Here is a 23,366-nt window from a genome sequence, read left to right on the forward strand (position 1 = left end):
GTGTGCTACTGCAGTTTTCTGTTTGTGGTGTGTTTGAAAATAAGCCTGAGGTTTACTAAAACATCTTTTGTGGCTTTCTTTCTGTTTTATGCTTCTTAGAGACCATGTGAGATACCAAAAAGCTGTTACTGTGTCTGTGCGAAGCCTTCAACTCTCTAGTGGAGCAATACTTTCTGCTCCCTTTCATGTCTCTTGTATAAATTACGAAAATCCTTGACAAGAAAGTTACATTTAGCATGCTTGTAAGAAAATAAACAATCGCTTCTTCCAAGTTTCAATTGGCTTGGTCACTATGTGGTTTTGAAGGCTAATACAACAGCATTTCATTGATTATGTGGAAGGATTTTATCAAAGAAGATTTCATACTATGGTAGAAAAAAATGGGTCATGTTTGCAGTACATTCAAAGGGGATTTCCACCTAAATACAAACTAATGATTTTGTGTACATTTTAGTTTCTTGTAATCGTTTTGTTGCTGCCTGTGGGAAAGTTGGAGAATTAACGTAGCGCTAAGTCTTATTTTCGGGGTAGCTACACATATAACTGAATTTTAAATGTAAAGACCGGCCGCAGCTCCCGCCCCGCCCGCACGCCTGCTTGTCTGGCTCCCTAGATGGCATTAGAGCGGAGAGCGGCTGCAGCTCCCTCCCGCCCCCCGCACGCCCACCTGTCTGGCTCCCTGGACGGCATAGGAGCCGAGAGCTGCCGCAGCTCCCTCCTGCCCGTACGCACGCCCACCCGCACGCACGAGTGGAGATCGGACAGCTGCAGCCAGGTACACATAAGACATCCCCCGAAAATAAGACCTAGTGTCTTTTTTCGTGGAAAAAAAATATATAAAACCCTGTCATATTTTCGGGGAAACACTGTAGTACCCTGCGATTAACGCACTGTACCATGCAATCTCACCTACCTTGCATTCTGGTGTGTTGCATTGCCATTCATTTGAATGGTAACCCAAAGTCACCTTCCACCCACAGATCGTACGCCCACACCGGAACGTGCGGTACCCTAATGTCGGGTATTCCATTGCAGTGTGACTTGGGTCGCGACTTAATGACCAAGGACAAATTTGGGTCCTCAGGTTACACAGGTTGAGAACCACTGACCTCTTTTAAGGCCCATTTGCAGGGTTTTGCACCGCCATACAGTGAAACCTGCTGGGATGACTTACTTCCCATGCATGCAGACGGGTGTTACTTTGTGCTGAGACTGTGTACTATGATATTATACATTTGTGACAGAAGAGACATAAAGACATTAATTAAATTCATGAAAAAGCCAACCTGTCAGTGTTAACTTCTCCTTTTAAATGAAGAAAATGTTTTCAGTAGGACTTTATGCAGTGGTCTGACTCTCACATCATCACTACAAGAACTTGGTGAAAAATGAATGCAACTCTGGATGGAAATAAAGGTTGTGACATTGCATAAGCTTATCGAAACAATGCCACAGTGAATGCCTGCTGTAATCAAAGGCACTCCAATGAAATATTAGGGTGTGTGACTTTTTTTTTTCTGGCCAGACAGTGTATAAAATAGGTGTTATCCCAATTTGGCTGCTAAAGTGGAAATACACTTTCACATTTTCAGAATGGGACAATAAGAATGGGATGCCTCTCTTGAAATATAGCATTTTCCTTATGTATTAATTAACAGCCTGCTGTTCCCAAATGATCTTTTTCCTGTGAGCTATATACATTGCAGAATCACAAAAGGAAGTAGATGTTGCTATAAATTATTCCATTAATTCAACAATCTACTAACTACCCTGTCCCACCTTTGTCTAGCTGGAACCACCCATCCTGAATCTTTGTGCTGCTACAATTCACTGTATTTGGTGCATCACTCAGGGACAACACATCACACATACACATCATGATTTACTTTACTTTCCTAACAGGGAACAGTACAGCTAAAGAATCATAAATAGAAAATGCTACATTACTTGATTTATAGCACAACTTGATTTGGACACAACACCCATCCCCCCTAGTCCTTCTTTAAAAAGTTTTTAGTGTGATGATCCAGAGGCCATTACTTCCCTCCTACAAAAAATGGAGCTCTTGTAATATGTGAATGCAGTTCTATGCAGCAGTTCTGAGTGTGACATGACACCCTGGGCTCACAGGAAGTGGGTTGAATGAAGCTGGATGTCATTTAACCTGGAAGAACAGCAGTAACAGGATGAAAAAAAGGGTGTTTGTGTGACAGTGTCAGGAAGAACAAGAGTATTGCGAAAGCTGTATTGTTATTTTTAACTCCTATTAGGCATTTTTTTTTTTCAATTAATGTTTTATACAATTAGAGACTGCAGAGCTTTTATTGAGTTCAGTCAGGCAGACCCTGTCTGGAAAATCTACAGTGAGATAATAGTATCAATGGTGAACAGGTAGAAAGCAGAGCTTGCCTATGTAATTAGAAAATATATTAACCCCTATGTATAGTTACAGACTATACAGAGAAAAATGAAAAAAAGTTTTTTTTCATTATCAAAAAGGAGAAAATGTATTTTAAAAAAACATTACATCATGCAGTTAGTTATAATGCAGTATAACTGATATAGTATAAGGCTCCATTCACACATGAGTGGTTATTCGCGCATATGAATCCGCATGGAAACGTGCTTAACATAAAAACTAATGCATTGCAGTGTGCATTGTTCAGGCTATTGTGGCGGCCTCGCGGTATGAAACCGCGCGTCCTGCAAATTAGCCTGAGCACGATTTTATGGGCGGATCCCACCCGTTACGGCTATAGTAGTAGCCACAGACGCGCTGATTCCGCGTGTATGTTACCATTTACATAGTTGCATAGGTTGAAAAAAGACACAAGTCCATCGAGTTCAACCTATATAGATATTTGTGCTAGGGATGCACCATTATATCGGCCGAAAATGGCACTTTTGGCTTAATGCCGAAAGTGCCATTTTCCTGCCGATACATCGGCGCATCCCAGGTTTCTTTCCTCCCCGCTGGGCGCTGCTCTGTGTCCCAGCCGGGAGGAGAGAAAGTGTGACGGCCGAGCACTGCAAGAGGAGAGCGCTGTGAGTGGCCGGTGTCTCTCCTCCCACACCGCTCAGCCGCCTATCACAGTCCGGCAGAGCGGTGTGGGGGCGGAGGCAGCCCGCACTATCACAGGAGGCTGAACTCTCCTCTGCTTGATCAGCCTCCTGTGACAATGTGTCAGAGAGGAGAGCGAGAGCAAACACTCAGTGATCAGTATAAAAAATGTGAAAAAAAAATTCGGTTTCGGCCTGACAATGTTTTTTGTTTCGGTTTTTACATTTCTATTTCGGTGCACCTCTAATTTGTGCGGTTTCGTTCCATACCGAAAACGCTACCGCTATGTGTGACTGGAGTCTAAATCTAACAGAAAGCAATAGATAATACATATAATTAACTGAGTCAGGAAACAATTGTAAGGAAGGGGGAAAAAAATTAGCGCAAGGGCATCTAGTTAAAGTGACACTAAACTCAGGAGTTAAACCTTAAAAATACATTAAAGTATGTTATTTGTGTATCACTCAGCTGTGGATTCTCAAATCATCTCTTAATTCATGCTGACACTGTCCTTCCTTCTGGAGGGTGGCTACTTTTTGTTCCCCATGGTCCCTGTGTGTATTGTAAAGTAGACACCGCTCCAAGCTTGCTCCCATGATGGACTACAATCTCCCGTTTAGTTTACTAATTTGTATTGAGATTGTAGTCTATCACGGAAGTGATCTTGAAGCAGTGGCTACTTTACAACCCACACAGGAAACATGGGGAACAAAAGTAGTCACCTTCCAGAAGGAATGACAGTGTCAGTATGAATTCAGAGATGATTTGAGAATCTACAGCTGAGTGATACACAAATAAGATAAATTTGTGTTAATAGTTAAGGTACTTGAATGCATTTTTAAGGTTTAACTCCTGAGTTTAGTGTCACTTTAAAAACAACGCATCACCCATATACGCATAACGGGTTACATGACTCGGAATGGGCTAACCATGGGTCCCAAACCTTTTGGAATTTAGCAGGGCAACCCCTGTGCTCATAAATATATATATATATATATATTTTTTTTATAGGGTAAGGTGGCATTAACCTGGGCATTCAAAGAGGAAAAAAGGTTTTTAAAACATTAGCACTCACTGATGGCAAAAGCAATTTCATGAGATGTTTTCAACAGTTATGCTTTTTCCCTATATCTAATACTTCTCTTTTAGCTGGTAGCTGCACATCTTCAGAAGTCTCCCAGCCAGACTCTACTTGTGAACTCTATTCATTCCTGTGAATAGTCTGTCCATGTAACTCAATTATTCGGTGGACAGCATAAGGAATAAACATTAACTCCTTTTTTTTTTCTTTTCACATGCCGCTATATATATATATATATTTTAGATTTACTTGAAGGTCAAACTATCCAAACCTGACCACGTGAGTGCATGGGGCAAACCAAACAATGTATATTATATCATTTTGGGATTTTTGTAAATTGTACAACCTAAACTCAATGTGCTGGACAATGACTTTGTAATTAGAATGCATATGAATTGCCGTGTGCAGGAAAATGCAAATGAGCATTTAAGTTTGTTACCTTTTTAATTAACTTGTGGCTGACATTGTTTACTTCTGGTGCATTGGCCAGTGTGAGAAGTAGGTGGAGCTATCATGGTAAATAATCCTGCATTTCACAGAAAGTGTCTCAGATGAGATTAGGATCCATCATGTTCGCAACAGAGTCACAGATTCTTTATTTCTTAACAGTGCCCAATACCAATCACATCCAGCAGAATGGACAGTGGCTGAAGCCTGCACAGAGACTTGATCCCTCACGATCACCAAAAGCTGCTCACAGGTAAATGTAACCATGACAGGTATTGAATGCAGTATTTATTAGGACCTGTAGTAGCAGCATTTCTGAATTTTAGGCAGTCGGAGCAATGGCTGCTGATTGGTGGCTGTGGGCTACTTTACTATGCCCATTGCTGGTTTCCTTCATTTGCACCATGAGGGCTTGTTCACACCAAATCCAGACCAGATCTGCATGAGTTTCTGCCTATGCAATGCAATGTGTTTTGCTGTGATTCTGACACGTTCCAGCCTGTTTTTTTTAAAAAAGAAAAAAAACTTTTTTTTGTTAGCCTAAAATGGGCTTTCAGGGCGTTTGCATGCGTTTTGGTGTGTTGCAGAGGACGTGCTGCAGTTTTTCCACATGCTCTGGAACTGAACGCTGTGGTGTGAACTAGAGCCCAAAATACCATTGGAATACATTGGATGCATTTTTGATGCGTTCTGTAACTGCTCTGCATCTGCTCCGCACTTGGTGTGAATAAGCCGTGAGAGTTATTGTTATATTGTATTGACTTATATTGTTTCGGCTCTAAAAACAAAACAAAAAATAATGCATTTCTTGCCCTTAAACTATGCAAGCATGTTTTTTTTTAGTAAATAGTAAAGTACAGCAGGCTTGACAAATTGCTATTAAAAGGATGAGCGGAGGTTGTCTTCTTGATCAGAGCTGGTGTTCTCAGTTCTTGAACTAGCTGAGAAGCAAACGTTAGCCACTCGCATATGTATGGTAGTTTGCATACAGTATTTGCATTTGTGTAGACTTTTGCTCTTCTGATCAGATAAAGGATCCTCAAAAGTAATTAACAGGTACACCCTGTTTAGATTGGGGCTGTGCGTGGTTGACATTTTTAATCAGTTGTCTGACCATTTAATTAGCACCATGTTTTTAATACACATCAGGGACTTAAAGTATAATTAAAAATCCATGTCTCCCAACACACTCCTGACCGGAAAAACCCAATATGGCAGGGTGGGTGCAATAGCAACAACGGATGCCTCCAAAAAAAAGTATAAATAAAAAATAGTCACTTGCACTCCAAAGCAGATTCAGTCAATCAATTTATTGACTCTGGTACTACTTCATGACCTTAATGTGCTTCTTCTTGAGCCACTGCTTTGTTGCCCTGGCGGTATGTTTTGGGTCATTGTCATGCTGAAAGATCCATCCACGACCCATCTTCAGTGTTCTGGCTGAGGGAAGGAGGTTCTCATCCAATATTTTACAATACATGGCCCCCGTCCATTGGCCCCTCAATGCGGCAAAGTCAGCCTGTACCTTTAGCAGAGAAACAGCCCCAAAACATAATGTTTCCACCTCCTGTGCTTGACTGTAGGGATGGTGTTGTTAGGGTCATAGTCAGCATTTTTCTTCCTCCAAACGTGGTGAGTCAAGTTAATGCCAAAGAGCTCAATTTTGGTCTCATCTGACCGCAGCACTTTCTCCCAATCCTTCTCTGAATCATTTGGATGTTCATTGGCAAACTTCAGACGTGTCTGTACATGTGCATTCTTGAGGAGGGGGACCTTGCGGGTGCTGTAGCAATGGTGTGTTTGGTGACTGTGGTCTTAACTGCCTTGAGATCATTCACAAGCTCCTCCCATGTAGTTCTGGGCTAATCCCTCACTTTTCTCATCATGCTCATCATTACCCTATGAGGTGAAATCTTGCATGGAGCTCCAGAACGAGGACGATTGATGGTTATTTTGTATTCCTTCCATTTGCGAATAATTGCTACAACAATTTTTGCTGGTTGGTAGGGGATCAAATTCCTATTTTACTCACTGAACTGCAACTCAATATATAACATTTGTACCATGTTTTTTTTCTGGATTTTTGGTTGATATTCTGTCTCTATCGTTTAAAATACACCTATGATAAAAAATTAGAGACCTTTTAATTTCTTTGTGAGTGGGCAAACTTACAAAATCTGCAGGGGATCAAATAATAATTTCCCTCACTGTACCTACTTCTAGCAAGCAGTAAATATATGCAAAAATCTAAATAAAAACAAAAGTTACCAAAAAGGTTAAAACTTTCCTGTGTCTCCGCCACGCGCTCCAGTCCGAAAATCTAAAGATTCTCGGGCGGTCACAAAGGATCATGGGGCGGGCGCATGCGCAGTAGAGATCTTCGGATGGAAGAAGAGGAGAGACACAGTATAAGTCAATGCACGCAGCCCGGCAGCGTGCACCCGCACAGACACTGTGGGACACAGGAGACGCAGCAGTCAGCGCTGGATCACAGCGCGGCACCAGCGCTGGAGGGACTCCTGAAAACGAATATCACTTTAAGGCTTTACAAGACAAATTGAGGAAATAGAAGGGTTTTTGGAAGGGAGAGATATGTTAAAATAATATTTCAAAATGTATTTATGTTAATTACTATTATACATACATTCATGATTTAAAACAAACATAATAGAACAAAACAGATCCCTGCAGAGCATATGTTTAAATATACATTGCTTGTATGTTTCTAAAATTCATTTGGTCCGACATATCATGAGGTTATTCAATATTGTCCAAGTATGGTTACATTAGTGTATAACAAAATATTATCCTAGGCGTAGCTTATCTTAATAGGCCCCGACGCGTTTCGCCATTGGCTTCATCAGGGGGCCCACTGAAGATGGACCTATTATTAAGAAAATTGTCTTCATTTAGACCAACATTACATCCAACATTCCTTAATTCATATGTCTACATCTATGATTCATATAATGTCATATTTCCATGTGTAGCCCCATCTGGAGCAGATGTATCATATGTAGTTATTCTGAGGACATCTAAGTCTCCACTACTCACCATGCAGGGTTGATTTGCGATATGCAGGAGAAGTACCCGGAAAGCCAAAAAAGGGGGGCGAGCGGCGGATGACCCCACCGTTAGCTCCACAGCCTCCCTGGTTTGTCACGCCTGGGACCCCGGGGTCATATAGGGAGAGAGAGACACACGGCACCAAATCGTCCAGCCACAGTCACCTGGAGTAGTTTATTCTAAAGTGAGATGTTGAAAAACACTGTATTTTTAGTCTCTCTATTCAATGGTATCTAGTCGGGTATGAACTGTATTCTCGATGTCAGCCAACAGTCCTTCTCTACATTTTATCTATATGATCCATGTTGCTTGGATTATATTTGTTTTTAGTTTCTTAGTGTTTGTTCTTTGGAATTCCCACTGGCAATAAAGCTGGGTGTAGGAAATGTTTGTCCCGATTACTATTCAGTGTGTACAAATGTGGAGTGAACGTGGGGACGGAAGGTCCGTACGTAAGAAAAGTAGGGTTCCTATAGGATTTCCCCTCCCCCCCTCCCTCCCCCACTTTCCTATAGGAACCCTACTTTTCCTACGTACGGACCTTCCGTCCCCACGTTCACTCCAACCACTGAACCACCACGTTCAATTCAATAAACAATTCATCCACATACAGCTACCTCCTCATGTATCACTTCTCCCTCCCTTTTAGATTGTAAGCCCTCACGTGCAGGGCCCTCCTTACCATCTTGTCTTAATTTGTATTGTGATTGTAATGTCTTCCTTATATTGTAAAGCGCTGCGCAAACTGTTGGCGCTATATAAATCCTGTATAATAATATAATAATAATAATCATGATTGTAGAATAGACCCAGTTATCTTGTTACATATAACTATGTTTAAGGTCTACGTTTAGGATGTATTCCAATACTTTTTAAGTTTGTTTGATGCCAATAAACTGGTTATATAAAGCTTGTGGAAGGCCATCTAAAAAAAACAAACCCAAATCAACTAGCAATTATTTTTTTTAATAATTGTTTTATCCACTGTGCAGCATGCTTTAGATACACAGTGTAGGGTAGTTTGGTAATTCAGCCTATAGATGGTAATTCAATCTTTGGGATCCCCAGATTTAGATTTTGAATCTTTTGGATTCCAACAGGAACCCCATCTCTAAAACCCTAGAACAATGTGGTCTCAAATAAATGTCACACTGACATTTAAGACCCTATGATAAAATGGTTTGACCTATCCTAATTGTTGTGCTTTCAACTGCATCATGCTTTATTTCATTCATCTTATTGTATTATTATTCATGGTACGTGTGTATTACAATCTTTGCCAGGGGTCCTCAAACTCTGTAAACAAAGGGCAATTTATTTTAGACTTTTGGGGAACAGACTGTGACCTTAAGCTTGGTGGTCAGTCGTGGTACAAAATGCCCCAAGTTTGGTGGTCAGTGGAAGTAAAAAAGTACCTAGCATCTGTGGTCAATATGAGAAGCAATTGTGCCCCATCTCTGGTCTCATTGTAAGGAACAGTACCACATCATTCGTGTTGAATGGAGGAATAGTACCCTGTCTGTATCAGTAGCAGGAATAGTGTCCCATCAATGGTATCAGTGGGAGGAATAGTGCCCCAACGTTAATGTCAGGGAAAGAATAGTGTCCCTACGTTAATGTCAGGGAAAGAATAGTGCCCCTACGTTAATGTCAGGGAAAGAATAGTGCCCCTACGTTAATGTCAGGGAAAGAATGGTCCCCCTACGTTAATGTCAGGGAAAGAATAGTGTCCCATGTTTGTCTTAACGGAAGGATTAGTTTCCCATTTTAGTTGTCATTGGGAGGAATAGTGCCCCATCTGTGGTGTCAGTGGGAGGAATTGTAGCTTATTGTTTGTGTGAGGGGGTGAAATAGTGCTAACAGACCAGTTCGGATCGAGCAAAGAGCCACATTCGGCCTGCAGGCTGCGAATTAGGGACCACTGGTCTATGCTTCGCATTAGATATACACAGAATATTTTTCAATAACAACATTTCTTCTTCTTTTTTTTTTTTATCTACAGACTCCATAAAACAAAATCTGACATTACTGGCATGGTGCGGTCAGCAGATGTGATCTCCACTAACAAGGCAGAAATGCTGCCTATTCCTAAATTTGGACTGCGAGATAACTTAATTAAGTCTGAGCTACTAAAAAAAGAACATACCTACATCACCATCCAAGATTTTCGGTACTGTGATCTATTTTTTTTCTTGTTGCCTGTGCAGGAGGTAGAATGCTTTTCTAAGCATGAAAGAGGCTTGGAAAATGTTTGTTAATGTAGTTCAGTTTTCAAAAATTGATGACAGTCAGAGATAAAGCTCTAGTAATGGACGTATTGTATTTATATGCTATTTTAAATGCTACACTGCTTGCATCTAAAAATCAATTTAAGCATATAATAATAAATACAGAGCTGCATTCAATTGTATGTATTTTTATATCTGCCTGTAGCTTAGCTTTACAGCTCAACTTTTTATTTGTATTTTCAGATAGAAAAGGGAAGGGTTAGGCTGTCTGTGCACCAGTGAAGGCAATGCTTCTTTGAGATTTTAAATGCTGTGTCTTTATAAAGATTTCTGGTCTCCTCCTATTCTGTATAGAGCAGAAATCACCATGTCCATTTAATCGGACCAATCGTCAATTGTCACGTACAAAATAGCGACGTTTCGGGACCACACAGGATCCCTTCACCAGGGCGACAATGTTACAATTGTTAAAATGGTTCTGGTGATTTCGGCTTTCGACTGTATGTTGCACGGCGCCATCCGTTATTGTCACTGCAAGCACCACTACAAGTACTTGGGCCGGGGCGCTGTAAGAAGTGCAGAGGGACTTACTACTTTCTACTCCTATTCTGTATGACACCAGTCAACTGGACAGGAAGTAAGGGGAAATCTCCCCTATAGGGATGATACAACAGTAAAATCCTGATAGAAGATGTAAATCTTTCTCATGGTATTAAAAATAAAATGTGTTTTTGTTGCTGTCAGTGTGCCCATTGAGGGGTTTAACCACACTTCCTCTTTAGTTTGACACCTGTCAGATAGACAGGAATTGAGAAAAGTTTTACTTACTTCACAGAAATGTTTTAAATAGACAGTAAGGAAATGGCTTTATTGGAGACACATTAATTACATTTTTAAAAGGCTGTTACTCCTCCACACTCCAAAACTAGAAAATAATTGTGCAGAAGTTGAGCTTTAATTAATTGCAAACACTACAACCAATCTTCACAAATCTCAAATGATTAGTTCTCTGGGCTACCTAGAATCTATTTTGTTTCAGCAAAACAGATGGTATTATACTGGTACTTTATTGCCTTCTTTTTATTTACAATGTTGTCTATTAAACGTTTTCCTGTGGAAGCAATAAAAGGCAGTAGTGCTTTAGTGTTATCAAGGCTTAAACTAAGTCATAAAATCACAGATCCCTGAACTCACCTCTGTGGTGACCCCTGGCAGAAATACACAATTATACAATATATGACCAAGGACACCTGACAATAGGATCTACTATATGGCCAAAAGTATGCAGGTATCCCTCTAAATGATTGAGTTCAGAAGTTTCCAGTGAAGGTAATGGTACAGCTACAGCTTCCCTTTTACATTTTAGAAATTGTGCTCTTTCAACCTTGTTGTAACAGTTTAAGGAAGGCTCTTTTTTCTGTTCCAGCAAGACAAAGCCAGGTTTACAAAGACATGGTTTGATAAGTTTAGTGCTGAGGAGCTTGAATGGCCTGCACTGAGCCCTGACCTCAACCCTATTGAACGCCTTTGGGATTAATTGTAACACTGATTAAGAGCCAGGTCTGCTTACCCAACATCAGTACCTGACCTCATAAATTCTTTTTTGGCTGAATGAGCACAAATTCCTACAGACACACTCTAAAACCCTGTGCAAAGCGTTTGCGAATTTAACATCTTCCACTCTCCTGTAAAGGGGGCAGTTCCATATTCTTGTCCATGGTTTTTGAATGGGATGTCTTACAAGCTAATATAGGTGTGTTGGTCAGGTGTCCAAAATCTGTTGACCATGTAGTGTATCAACTATTATGTAACATTTTTATTAGAGTTATATTCAAAATACAGTTCCTCATATACTGTCACTGTGAGGGGGAAAAAATAAATCTTCCTGTTAGCTGTGTGAGATTTAGTTTTGCAATATATGCATCAAGATTATGTGTGGCTTTTGTGAAACAAACGTCTTAGACAAACACTAAACTGCATTGGATTATTTAGACCCAAGCAGCGGTTTGTAGTGTATCCTGGGAAATGTGTTCTTGGTTCTTGAGCTGTTCACACTTTCCTTATAGGTAATGTATAGTGTTAATATATATGTTCAGTCAGGTAAATATGAAATATTGCATATGCATGTTTCATATTTACCAATTTCTAACCAGCAAGCAATCTTCTAGTCTGTTTACAGAGCCCAATAGCTCAATTTCACATTTAACAATCAAACAACTGAAGTTATGACACACCCCCTCCCTCCTCCTCCTCTGTTCAGACCAGATAAAGTTTTAGTTGTAGGAGTCTAGAGGTAAACAGTGTTCTCTTTTTAGAAAAAAACATAGTGTCCTGTTATTGCGGTGTTATGGTTACCCCCTGTATTAAAGATTATTAATAGTATTAACCACTTGCTGACTGGGGTGTTTACACCCCCTTCCTGGCCAGGCCATTTTTCAGTATTCAGCGCTGCGGTACTTTGACTGACATTTATTCCGTCATGCAACGCTGTACTGAAATTAATGTTATACAATTTTGTTTTAGGGACAGGAAGATCTTTCTTTTGGTGGTATTTAATCACCCCTGGGGTTTTTATCTTTTACTGTATAATGAAATAAAGTACCGAAATTTTTGTAAAAAAAACTTTCCCCTATAATAAGTTATGAAACATTTATTATTACCCAACTTTTTGGTAAAATATAAAAGATAGGGTCACGTCGGGTAAATGGACATCAAACACGTCAAGCCTTAATATTGCGTGCACCTGCTAAACCGCAAAAAAACTACCATACCCAAAATTAGCCATCGGCGACAATTTAAAAGCTTTTACCGCTCATCAGTTTAGTGTTATCAGTGATTGATAGACGTAATATTATTGCTTGCACTCCGACATTGACGGCGATATGTAACATGTGCAGCGCAATTGTTGTTTTCACGCATTGGTGCACACGACGCGTATTTAGGTTTTATATGTGCAAATACGTGGGGGTGAGGGACTTCAACATTTTGGGGGGTTTTTTAAAAAAAAAAAAATTTTATGTTACTTTTTTTTTTTTTACACTTAATGTTATTGCTATCAATGGGGCTAAAAATCCCCCTATGTGATAGCACATGCACACTGACAGGTCCTCTTTATGGAGACATTAAGGGTCTCTTAAACCCCTGATGTCACCTCGCAACCCCCAATGAAGCTGCTGAAACAGAGACCTGCTTCACCAGCTTCTTCTCTGGCTATAGCAGCCAGAGAAATGACAGCTGAATGAGGAAGTGATGTAATACACACCCCATCCGCATTCAGAGATCGGAGAGGAGTTCGGCTGCTGAGAGCCGCCAAGCCGCTCCTGGGCCTGAGGAGGGGACAGTGGAGCACGGGATAGAAGGTAATGGCGGTGGGTGGGTGGGGGGCTCGAGCAGCACTGAAGGAGGGGGGGCTCGAGCAGAAAGTAAAAAAGCCGTATATGTACACTGCCCCCCTGGGGTGTGTGAACCTGTCCGCACTCCTCTATTTAACAAGGCGATTTTTAAGTTGACTTTTACGGAAAAAAGGCAGTCTGAAAAATCTCGGCCGAACAGTGGCTTCAGCCAATCTGCTGCAGTCATTGTTCTGGAATTCTGACAGCAACAGGGGGAAGTGGGGATTTACCCACCCCCATGCCCCATCCTTCAATTCCACATCCCACTAAACAGAACTGAGCGGGGCTGAATGTGAAAGCACTGATAGTGTATGGCCAGCTTAAATGCAACGGTTATCTGTAGGTTCGCTGGCCATGAAGTTGGTTGTATCAGAAAAGGTCACTTTCCGCTATACTATATTTTAAATAGGTTACATTTTGAAATGTTTAATATTCTTATCGATCCATAATTACTAGGGATGCACAAATACTTTTTGAGTACCAGTGCAGATACTTGGCATTTTCATGAGAACTACCAGGGTTGTAGCTGGGACCTAGCTCTGGCCCTCCACCACTGTCTTGAAATCATTAGTCTGTATTGTTTCAGAAAAACTGTCACATGACAATAAACAAAAATGTATTAGTACTTGTACTTGTAAGTACTCGGCAAGTACCAGTACTCATACTCGCAAAACTGGTATCTGTGCATCCCTTTATTTATATTTATAAAAACAAAATCATACATTAAAACAGAGATGTAGAAATCCCAGGAGCTCCGTGTGCTCCCTACAAATGACAGCTGCCTAATAACTTTTACATTTTTCTCTAGTGTAGTCTTGGAGCTCAGAAGTATTGGTACATGTACTTGTACCGAGTACTGTACTTGGTATCTGTGCAACCCTAATAATTACCACTAATTGATTAATAATGCATTCATATCTTATGCCATGTTATATAGTGAAATCTATTTATTACCAGGTAATGCTTAGCATATGTACTGGAAATCTCATGCTGTTTGACCTACTGGCATCCTGTATAAGGCAGCAGGGAATTGTCTGTAGCTACCGTGTGTAGAAACCCTGTGACTTAGAACATCACATTTCCATCTCCTACCCACAGTAACATTAACCATATAGAGCATATAATGGCAATCGTTAAATGGGCAGAGCATGGCCAGTGTGTTCTCCTGAATCCCTTCATCAGACCAGTGCTAGCATTACTACTCTGCTGCCAGACAGCTTGACAGGATCCAATTTTTGAAACAAAACTCTAGCCAGTATAAGGTGAAAATTAACATGGTGATGACACTTTCAGAAGAGAAACCTCTGGTCTATTTACATTACATGGTATTTTCTGGGTGGCTGTAGTTCAGCTTTAAGAATGCTACGGACTATAAATTACAAGGAATTGAAACAGTTTTTTAAAGTTGTCAGTAATTGTTTCCATGATCAATAATAATCAGTTCATCAGTGGGTGATGCAGCTTGGTTGATCATGTATGCTGCATTCAGTACCTTACTCAATGTACCATGACTGAATTTTAGTTCTGTACTTTGTGCAGGTTTTTTGTAGGCACATACAATGTGAATGGACAATCACCAAAGGAAAGTTTGCAACCATGGCTAAGTGCAGATGGTGAACCCCCTGATGTATACTGTATTGGGTATGTATTATCATTTATGAATTTATTATACACGTGAAGTAGATTGACCCATTCCCATGCTACCCATGAAGGTAACCACATCCTTGATTGGCAAGCAATAGTTTTTTTGTATAAAAACAATCAGCCTTAGGCCTTAGCTGTTGCTGCGCTCCATACATAGGACCCTTAGTCCTAGCTCACTTCAAAGCTCGGTCCTCTTATAATATTCTGTTTTTTCAAAAGCAGCAAAACATCCAATTTGCATGGTTAAAATGCATACATGTATGGTGCTATTCCTGCCAAAGGATTATCATTCTGTTGAGCAAATCTTTTGGCTCGGGCACCGATAGGTTAGGTAAGTGACACCACTATTTGCATTTTCAGGTGGCAGATGATGCAGAAGAAATAAAACAAGAAATAACGATAATTCTTGCTTGGCTGGGTAGTATGGCTAAGATGTGTCACAAGAATATTTTGCAGATAAACAAGTACACAAGTAAACAAGTACACATATATGTGTAGTTTTGCTCTATCACGCAAATGCAAAAAGGCTATAGTTGCACATTTTAATTATTTGGCTGAATTTAAAGGAAAATGTCTGATGAAAGGTTCTCTTAATAGTGCACTCCCCCCCCCCCCTCTCAATCTCACTCATAATGCAGGACCCCTTTGTCAAATGGCTGTGAAAGCTCCATGTTGAAGCTTACACAAGGTCAATGACTTACTCTCATGTCCCACTTCAGTGTCCAGGCCTGTGAAGTGAGACATGCAGACAGGAACATTTCATGCTGAAAGGAAAAAGAGGTCACAAGCTTGCCCATACTTGAAATTTCTGTGTATTTGTGAGAGCTTTGACATGCAAACATAAAGATGTAGAAGGATAGGGAGCTAAGAGAACCTGTTATTGTGAAATAAATGGGCAGAGTAACACATTTTCTTTTAATGGTCATTGGTGATATTTCACTTGCAATTAGACTGAGGGGCTGAGTCATCAGATTGTTTCCTAATATATCTTTATTAGGGTGTGGCAATGCCACGATGTAATTTGGCAACATTGTCCCCAAGGACACCCAGTTAGAGGGGTTAAGAGCTTCCAGGAGGTTAAAACTTTTGCAGGGAAGAAACTGGCTTTTATGTCCCTTCCAGGTTTTCCTGACTATAGTGGGATGGAATCTCTATTCCTGGGGCCAGGTTTTGCCATTGACCAGTATAGGTGGATCAAGTGGCTGGGAGCAGCCTTATTAGGAGTAGTGATGAGCTCGGGCGTGTTCGCAAGCGCCTCGTGCCGTGCCCGCCAGGAAGCAGGCAGCACACAGGGCCAATCACAGGCCATTTTCCGATCTCTGCAGCTGCGGACCGGGAACATGTCTCAGTGCCTGTGATTGGCCCTGCGCGCTGACGACTTCCTGGCGGGCTCGGCACGAGGCGCTTGCGAACACGCCCAAGCTCCTCACTAATTAGGAGTCTGGACCAGAGCTCAGGGGAATTGTGTGTGTGGGAGGCACACGGACACAGGCAGACTTGGATGCGTGCTGGACGCATGTGCAACAGCCAGGGGAGGCTGGGAAGGTCGGTGATGCTAGGACCTGTTGATAAGTACTATCCTTGTCGCACTCCTTACCGATATGTCCCTTGTAGTTTGGGGTGCTCGCAGTGACCGCGGATGGCGCCGCGAATGTCAGCAAAATTGTAGAAATGTCACCAGCACACCAATCCTTTTAAGATAGCAAAAGCTTCATTTATTGAAGTTTTTTGTCATATGACTAAACAAGCGCTTTTCGGGACCGCGCAGGGTCCCTTCATCAGGCTTTAGCATTGGCTAAATGCTCAATGCTAAAGCTAGGACCTGTTGGACACACTACTGAGAGAGCAGTGTGAGTGTGCGTGCTGGACGCACGTGGAAAGCCAGGGGAGGGGTCAGGAAGGTCGGTGACCTAAGGGACCTCTTGGACACTGCTGAGAGAGTCAGTGACCCAGGAGGGGGAGCAGTGTGAGTATCACACAGGTGTGATGAGAGGCTTGGAGCTGAGGAAACTACTGAGCAAAACTGAGGACAGTATATGTTGAAGAAAATTATGAGAATGTTGGCTCTTTCGTGAACAAAAGACTAACCTTTATGTTGCTTCAGGAGGCTGAAGCAACAGGGAAAGTCTACCCGGTTGATGGAAAGAGATGTTTTGTGTTTGCCCTTAATAAACTGTGTTTTACTTGCATTTCCTGACTACATTTGAGTGTCCTTCTTACAATCTATTGGGGACCAATAGCTCTACTCACACATTGTACGCATTCTGTTACAAAATGGTGGCTCTCAGTTGTTCCCTCACCTCCTGTTGTAGCCCTTACAATGTAAACGAGATAAAAACCCATATTAATGAGCAGAAACCATTCCATATTGCTGATGCAGATTATCAGACTTGGGAGTTGAAGTGCAGAAATACCATCCTAGGAAAATTATGAGAGTTTTGGAAAAGTATTTTCTTTAGTCTTTCATGTGGTAGTAATGCTTAAATAATATGAAGATATGTCAAATATGACAATTATAATGAAAATAGAAAGGTTGGATAGGCATGACAATTGAAAGTACTTTAAGGATACCCAATTTCCTAATATTCCCATTCGGAAAGGAAGCATATTGAAAAGTGAGAAGTTAGAAAGAAGGAACAAACTTAAATAAATTAAGGAATTTATTATGTAGGCTGAGTTATTCAGGGTGCTGCTTTTTCACAATACAGGAAGTCAAGAAAGGAGATGAGTAGCAGACTAAACTCTGTGGTTATCACTTGCATACATGTGCAGTAGTCTGTGGTGGTTCTGGTGACATGGGGAATCACAACACTGCCCAACTGTGAGCGGGCCAGGAGGTCTGAATGGGGATATAGTCTGCTTTTGAAGGTTCTGCTTATGAAGGCACCAATTATTCTTCTTTTGTCACAGATTTCAAGAACTTGACTTGAGCAAGGAAGCCTTTTTTTTCAATGACACCCCCAAGGAAGAAGAATGGTTCAAAGCAGTATCTGAAGCATTACACCCAAAAGCCAAATATGCAAAGGTACTGATGTTATATACTTGAATATCTTATATTCTTATACATTGGCTAACATAAACAGCAAGTAAAAGTTAAGATTTGTATCAATTCCTGTAAGCGTATCTAAACCCAAAAGCAAAAAAAATCACAGATTATAAATTCTTTCATGTGGTGGCTGCATTTGTTTTCATTTTTTTAGTCTTATTTCCCCTTATATTCACCTGGTGATCTGGCCAGTAAGTGTGTTATTTTTCAGTTTTCTTTACAAGACCAAGCTGTCCAGCAAAAGTGGCAGGTAGAGAAACCATTTAACACCGATAAGGGTACTTACAATGCTCAACCTTTTATTCATTTTAAAACTTTACACTAAACGGGAGAAGAAAAAACTGTTGCTGTAACTACTTGAAAGGTGTTAGCTAGAGTTTGGTTTTAATTTGTTAGCCAAGTTCATCTAAATCTGCTATTGCATCTAACACTACCCTCTCCACAGGGATACAATGCTGCTGTCCAAGGGTGGCTACATTGCTCCTCCATGGAGCAGAGTCACCCTTAGGCCTCATTCACACAGCTAACTGTCGACCCGTACAGATCCATGCTGCGTGTGATTTGTACGCAGCACCCTGTTCTTCTCTATGGGAGTACGTGGCCATATGCCACCGTACGCTCACCCGAACTGCACATCTGTGCAGGTGCGGGTGTCCGTGCTCGGACGCAGACAGGATCCATCCTGTCTGCGTAGGAGTACGGGCACCCGCATGGATGTGCAGCTTGGGTGAGCGTACGGCCGCGTGCTCCCATAGAGAAGTTCAGGCTGCTGCGTACAATCACACTTGCCATTCCCTCTGTATTGAGGCCAGTTGCGTTGCGTTTAGCATACACGCAAGCTTAACACATTTTTTTGTAGCAGTGTCTGTTTTTTATGTGTTACTTTGCTGTGCATTTTCCTTTTTTTCACAGCAGGAACCAAAATGCTTTATTTTTCTTCTCCTTCTCCTCAACGTGCGTGTAGAACTTGCAACTTGCTCCAGCACACCATGATAGTGTAAGGCCCCATTCACACCTGTAAATTTAGGTGCATTTAGGGATTCCTGCATCCGGAATCTGTGTTTTCCTGCAGCAGGAATCCCTAATATGCGGTATACAAGTGGCAGCTGTCACCCATTCAAGTTGTCGATCGAGTGAGAGCTGCTGCATGTAAACGCCTGCACACCACATGTAATGGTATGTGATACGATTACATGCGTTAGAAATCAGTCTCTCTCCCTGGATGAATCGATCATGCATTCAGGGAGACTGATTGATTCCTAACTGCATGTAATTGTATCACATATGATTACATGCGGTGTGCTGGAGTTTACATGCAGCGGCTCTCATCTGATCATTAACTTGAACGGGTGACAGCTGCCGCTTGTGTACAGAAGATTAGGAGTTCCTGCTGCAGGAAAACGACGATTCCTGAAGCAGGAATCCCTAAACGCACCTGAACTTACAGGTGTGAATGGAGTATAATTTGACCCTCTTGGAAACAATGGATTTGGCTTGTTATTACCTTGGTGCGAATGGCCCCTTAAAATTACTTGTGCTTAGAGGTTGGTGTAAGCTCTTTGCTCAGCTTCTCATGACACGGCTAACAATTTCTGGATGGCAACTGAAAAAAAAGCTGACTTAAAATTGGACAGGTAACACTGAATTTTAACTTTTGGGATACAATTTCATGCAATATCAATATCATCATCATATCATAATTTTACCTTTTTGGATACAATATCATGCCATTGGATAGAACTATTATTTTTTCTCTGCTGGCTGAGGTCAACCAGTAAAAACGATGGATAATTCCATCCAATGGGGAGGAGGGAAAAAGTGAAAGTGAGTACATAAATAGTAGTGAATGTAAACAATACAAATCCCATCAAGGGCTTTACCTGCACTTGTGATTCGTTAATTGAGGTATAATATACTAACCTGTGAAAACCCTTTTATATTTTTAGATAAAGCTGATAAGACTTGTTGGAATTATGCTGCTGTTCTACATTAAGAAGGAGTTAGCTGTTCACATCTCGGAGGTAGAAGCAGAAACTGTAGGCACAGGAATCATGGGTAGGATGGTGAGTAGAGCGCATAACATGCCTTCGACATTTTGGTATTGCTAAATGACAGGTGTAGTGAATGTAAGTCGGCCTGTACAGGTTGCTTTTATTCATTCCATCAAATGTTTTAAGTAAGATGTGTGTATTTTTTCTAAAGCAACCATTTTTTTTAATACATCTGTACTATAATACCAAAATACTGTAATAACCTGTTGCGTAGGAAATTGACAACTTTATGAATTAAATGGTCACCTTTCTTCTACACGCCAAATGGCTATGGTTCGGAAACTCAATGGCTGCACTTCACTGCATAGGTTTATTTTCCTAGTTCAGGAATACAGATGTTTTTTCAGGAATACAGATGTATAACACTTGCAGCGGAATATAATTAAAAAAAGGATTGACATTTAAAGTTGAATTACACATTTTCAGAAGTATCATTTTATCGAATTTTTTGTTATTCACGGTATAGGAAGGTTAGCCTAAAGTAATCCAAAGTAATGCTTGGTGTATAATCTGATACCCTACAATATTTTATGTTCACCTGCTGAAAAAAAAATGATAAATAATTTTACATTTGTATTATTTAGTTCTGAACATAATGCATAAAGAAATAAAATATGGGGAAAACGCTATATATACCCTATAAGACTTTATAAGTAAGCTAAGCACAAATTGCTGAAGATCTAAAGTCCAAATGTAGCTGATATGGTCAACAATTGTGAAAATGTATTAATTTCACTAAAGTAGGAACTTCTGTTTTTAAAACCAGTAGTAATTTGTTAACGGAGATGAGTCTGGGCTTGGCATGAACACAGTATGCCTGAGTTTGCTCAATCCTGCAAACTCTGACCTTCACCCCCTCCTCCCAACCCAATCTGTTGTGGGGGGGGCATGCACCTGCCTTTTTGTTACATATAGCTGCAGGGAATGCACCTCCCTGCAACTGATTGTGTTGGGAAAAATTGGCGGAGTTTTAAGTGGCTTAGGCAAACTCGGGAAAACTGAGTTTGCACCAAGGGAATTTGTAGATTTAGATACAACAGTCATATTATCTCACTGTTTAACAGCTACATATCAGCAACACAGGGAAGGAATTGTTTTTAATGGCTAGTCTGACTCGTATATTTTGCCTTGTGAGAAGTGGCATTGAAGCACAGCCATTGTATAGCACTGCCAAGTGAGAAGCAGAGTCTGCATATGTAAAGAACAAATATGGTTCCCCCACAGTAAAAATTGTCATTACAAATAGAAACAAGTTGTTAAAACATTAACACACTTTAAGATTATTTAACTCTTGCCGATTTATTTTATGTAAATATCTAAAAAAAAAATCAAAGAAACTTTAAAACCACTATAAATGTACTTTGTTTCATTGTTTTCATTAATGTGATGTTGTGTTTGTTTTTTTTAAGTAGACTCTTAAGGTGCCCATACACCTTGCGATTATATCGTACGGTAATCGTGGGAAATCCAGCGATCGTACGATGATCGCAAGGTGTATGGAAGGCGTGCGATTCTCGGCGGGTTTCTAGCCTGCTCGTTCCGACAACTGCGGAACGGGCCGGTGTGCGTACGCGCACACTCCCCGTTCAGCATTGCGGTCATCGGAAGCCCGCCCCTCAGCGGGGCGGGTTTTCGATGATCCCAAGTACGATCTGCCTGTCCGAGATGGGCAGATCGTACGAGCTTTTAATAAGCTTACGACCTGGTCGTAAGGTGTATGGGCACCTTTTTAGTTTTGATTCCTCCCTTTGTTATCTCCAGTCACTGTTGACAGTTTGTGAGAATATTTAATTTGACCAGCTGCAACTCCATAACAGCCTATTCAGGCTCATGTAATGGGGCACCTGTAAATGTTCATGAAATAACAAGTACAGACATAGCATTCCATGCCAGTGTAAACAACTGCATGTCCAACAACCTGCTTCAACTTGAAACTGCAATTACACGGATGACTGAGATAAAGAAAACATGAACTTCTTTTATCGGTGTAAAAGGCTTCCTTTTCCACTCTGACTATGTGACATTTCTCAATTAATGTTCTTTGTCTTTTTTGAGCTGTTCATCATTTTAATATTATTTTGCAGGGTAACAAAGGTGGCGTAGCTGTTCGTTTCCGGTTTCATAACACTCACATTTGTGTTATAAATTCCCACTTGGCTGCCCATGTTGATGAATATGAAAGGAGGAATCAGGACTTCAGAGACATCTGCTCCAGAATGCAATTTCCAGAGGTGGATCCAACACTTCCTCCTCTCACCGTTCACAAACATGAGTATGTTTTTTTCTTCTTAATCAGATATCTTATTGCTGCTACTGTAAATATGTATTCAAGAAAAGAAGGACATTAGGTGTGTAAGGCCTGATCTATCTTATGTGTTGACTTTCTGATGAAGTATAAATGTCAGAATGTGATGTCAAAATCTCTTCATATACATTCCACTGGGGAAGCTTAAAATCTTTCTGGTTCAGATGAATCCTGAACCTTCAGATATTGTTGCTGGAACTGACTCACCGTTTGGGGTATGTGGTTCTAGACACAGCTTTGGCCAGAGTATTCTTTCCACAGTTGAAACGTTAGACACTCTGGTCTCAGATATGAACTCTCAAGTCTAGGAGCCATCTGACTCTCTTATGAGAGTCCCAGGTCTGTTGGTAACCTTTTTGGAGGTAGTTCCATTTCCTGGTTTCACTCTAGACCTCTACAATACAACATTCTGTGGCGATTTGGCTGTCCTTTTTGTTTTTGTTAAATTATATTTTTTTAAACAACTTAATGTATAGTGCTTTTATGTTGCATACTAATATGAAAGCCCAGCAGTACCTGCATGCTTGTTGGTAGCTATGTGTAGCTGACTAAGATGTTGCTTCTGCTAGCAGAAGTTCCCTTCAGAGGGCATTAATTGCCATCTGCTGGCTGAAAGTGGTACATATGAACTATTTACTGTGTATGTACTATTGCATATTTACCTGATAAAAAAATGTTTTTAAATGCATTTATACTACTGACCATAAATTAACATGTAAAATAATACTATATACATATACATTATTCTCTTTAAATGAATGTGCTCTGGATTCTTGTTATGCCTGTGTCTCAGCTTTTCTCTCAAGGGCACTGTTACTAAAATATAATATGTAAAACATTACATTTAATCACTTGCCATCCCCAGTCTATAGAATCGCATTTCCCTGCAAATGTCAAATGCAATTACAGTATTAAAATATAATTGATTTAATAAATACATTAAAAAAAAAAAACCTTTTTTTAACACTAATGCCTGTTTGTCAGCCTAATGAAAAAACTGGGTAGAGTTTTTAATAAAGAGTGTACCAAATCAAGGTACACTCCC

At 40.6% G+C, this 23,366-nt stretch overlaps 1 protein-coding gene across 1 annotated transcript in view; it reads left to right on the forward strand.

The window, feature by feature from the left end:
- INPP5B (inositol polyphosphate-5-phosphatase B) overlaps positions 1 to 23,366 on the forward strand; it is a 60,688-nt gene that overhangs the window by 18,494 nt on the left and 18,828 nt on the right. Inside the window, exons 3-8 of the mRNA XM_018559608.1 lie at positions 4,752 to 4,842; positions 9,658 to 9,825; positions 14,815 to 14,916; positions 17,830 to 17,944; positions 19,912 to 20,028; positions 22,101 to 22,288. Of these exons, the coding sequence (XP_018415110.1) occupies positions 4,752 to 4,842; positions 9,658 to 9,825; positions 14,815 to 14,916; positions 17,830 to 17,944; positions 19,912 to 20,028; positions 22,101 to 22,288 (781 nt within the window). The remainder of the gene's footprint in view (positions 1 to 4,751; positions 4,843 to 9,657; positions 9,826 to 14,814; positions 14,917 to 17,829; positions 17,945 to 19,911; positions 20,029 to 22,100; positions 22,289 to 23,366) is intronic.

The sequence above is a fragment of the Nanorana parkeri genome, unplaced genomic scaffold (assembly GCF_000935625.1).
Source record: "Nanorana parkeri isolate BGI_ZX_2015 unplaced genomic scaffold, ASM93562v1 scaffold406, whole genome shotgun sequence".
NCBI classification, from domain to species: Eukaryota; Metazoa; Chordata; class Amphibia; order Anura; family Dicroglossidae; genus Nanorana; species Nanorana parkeri.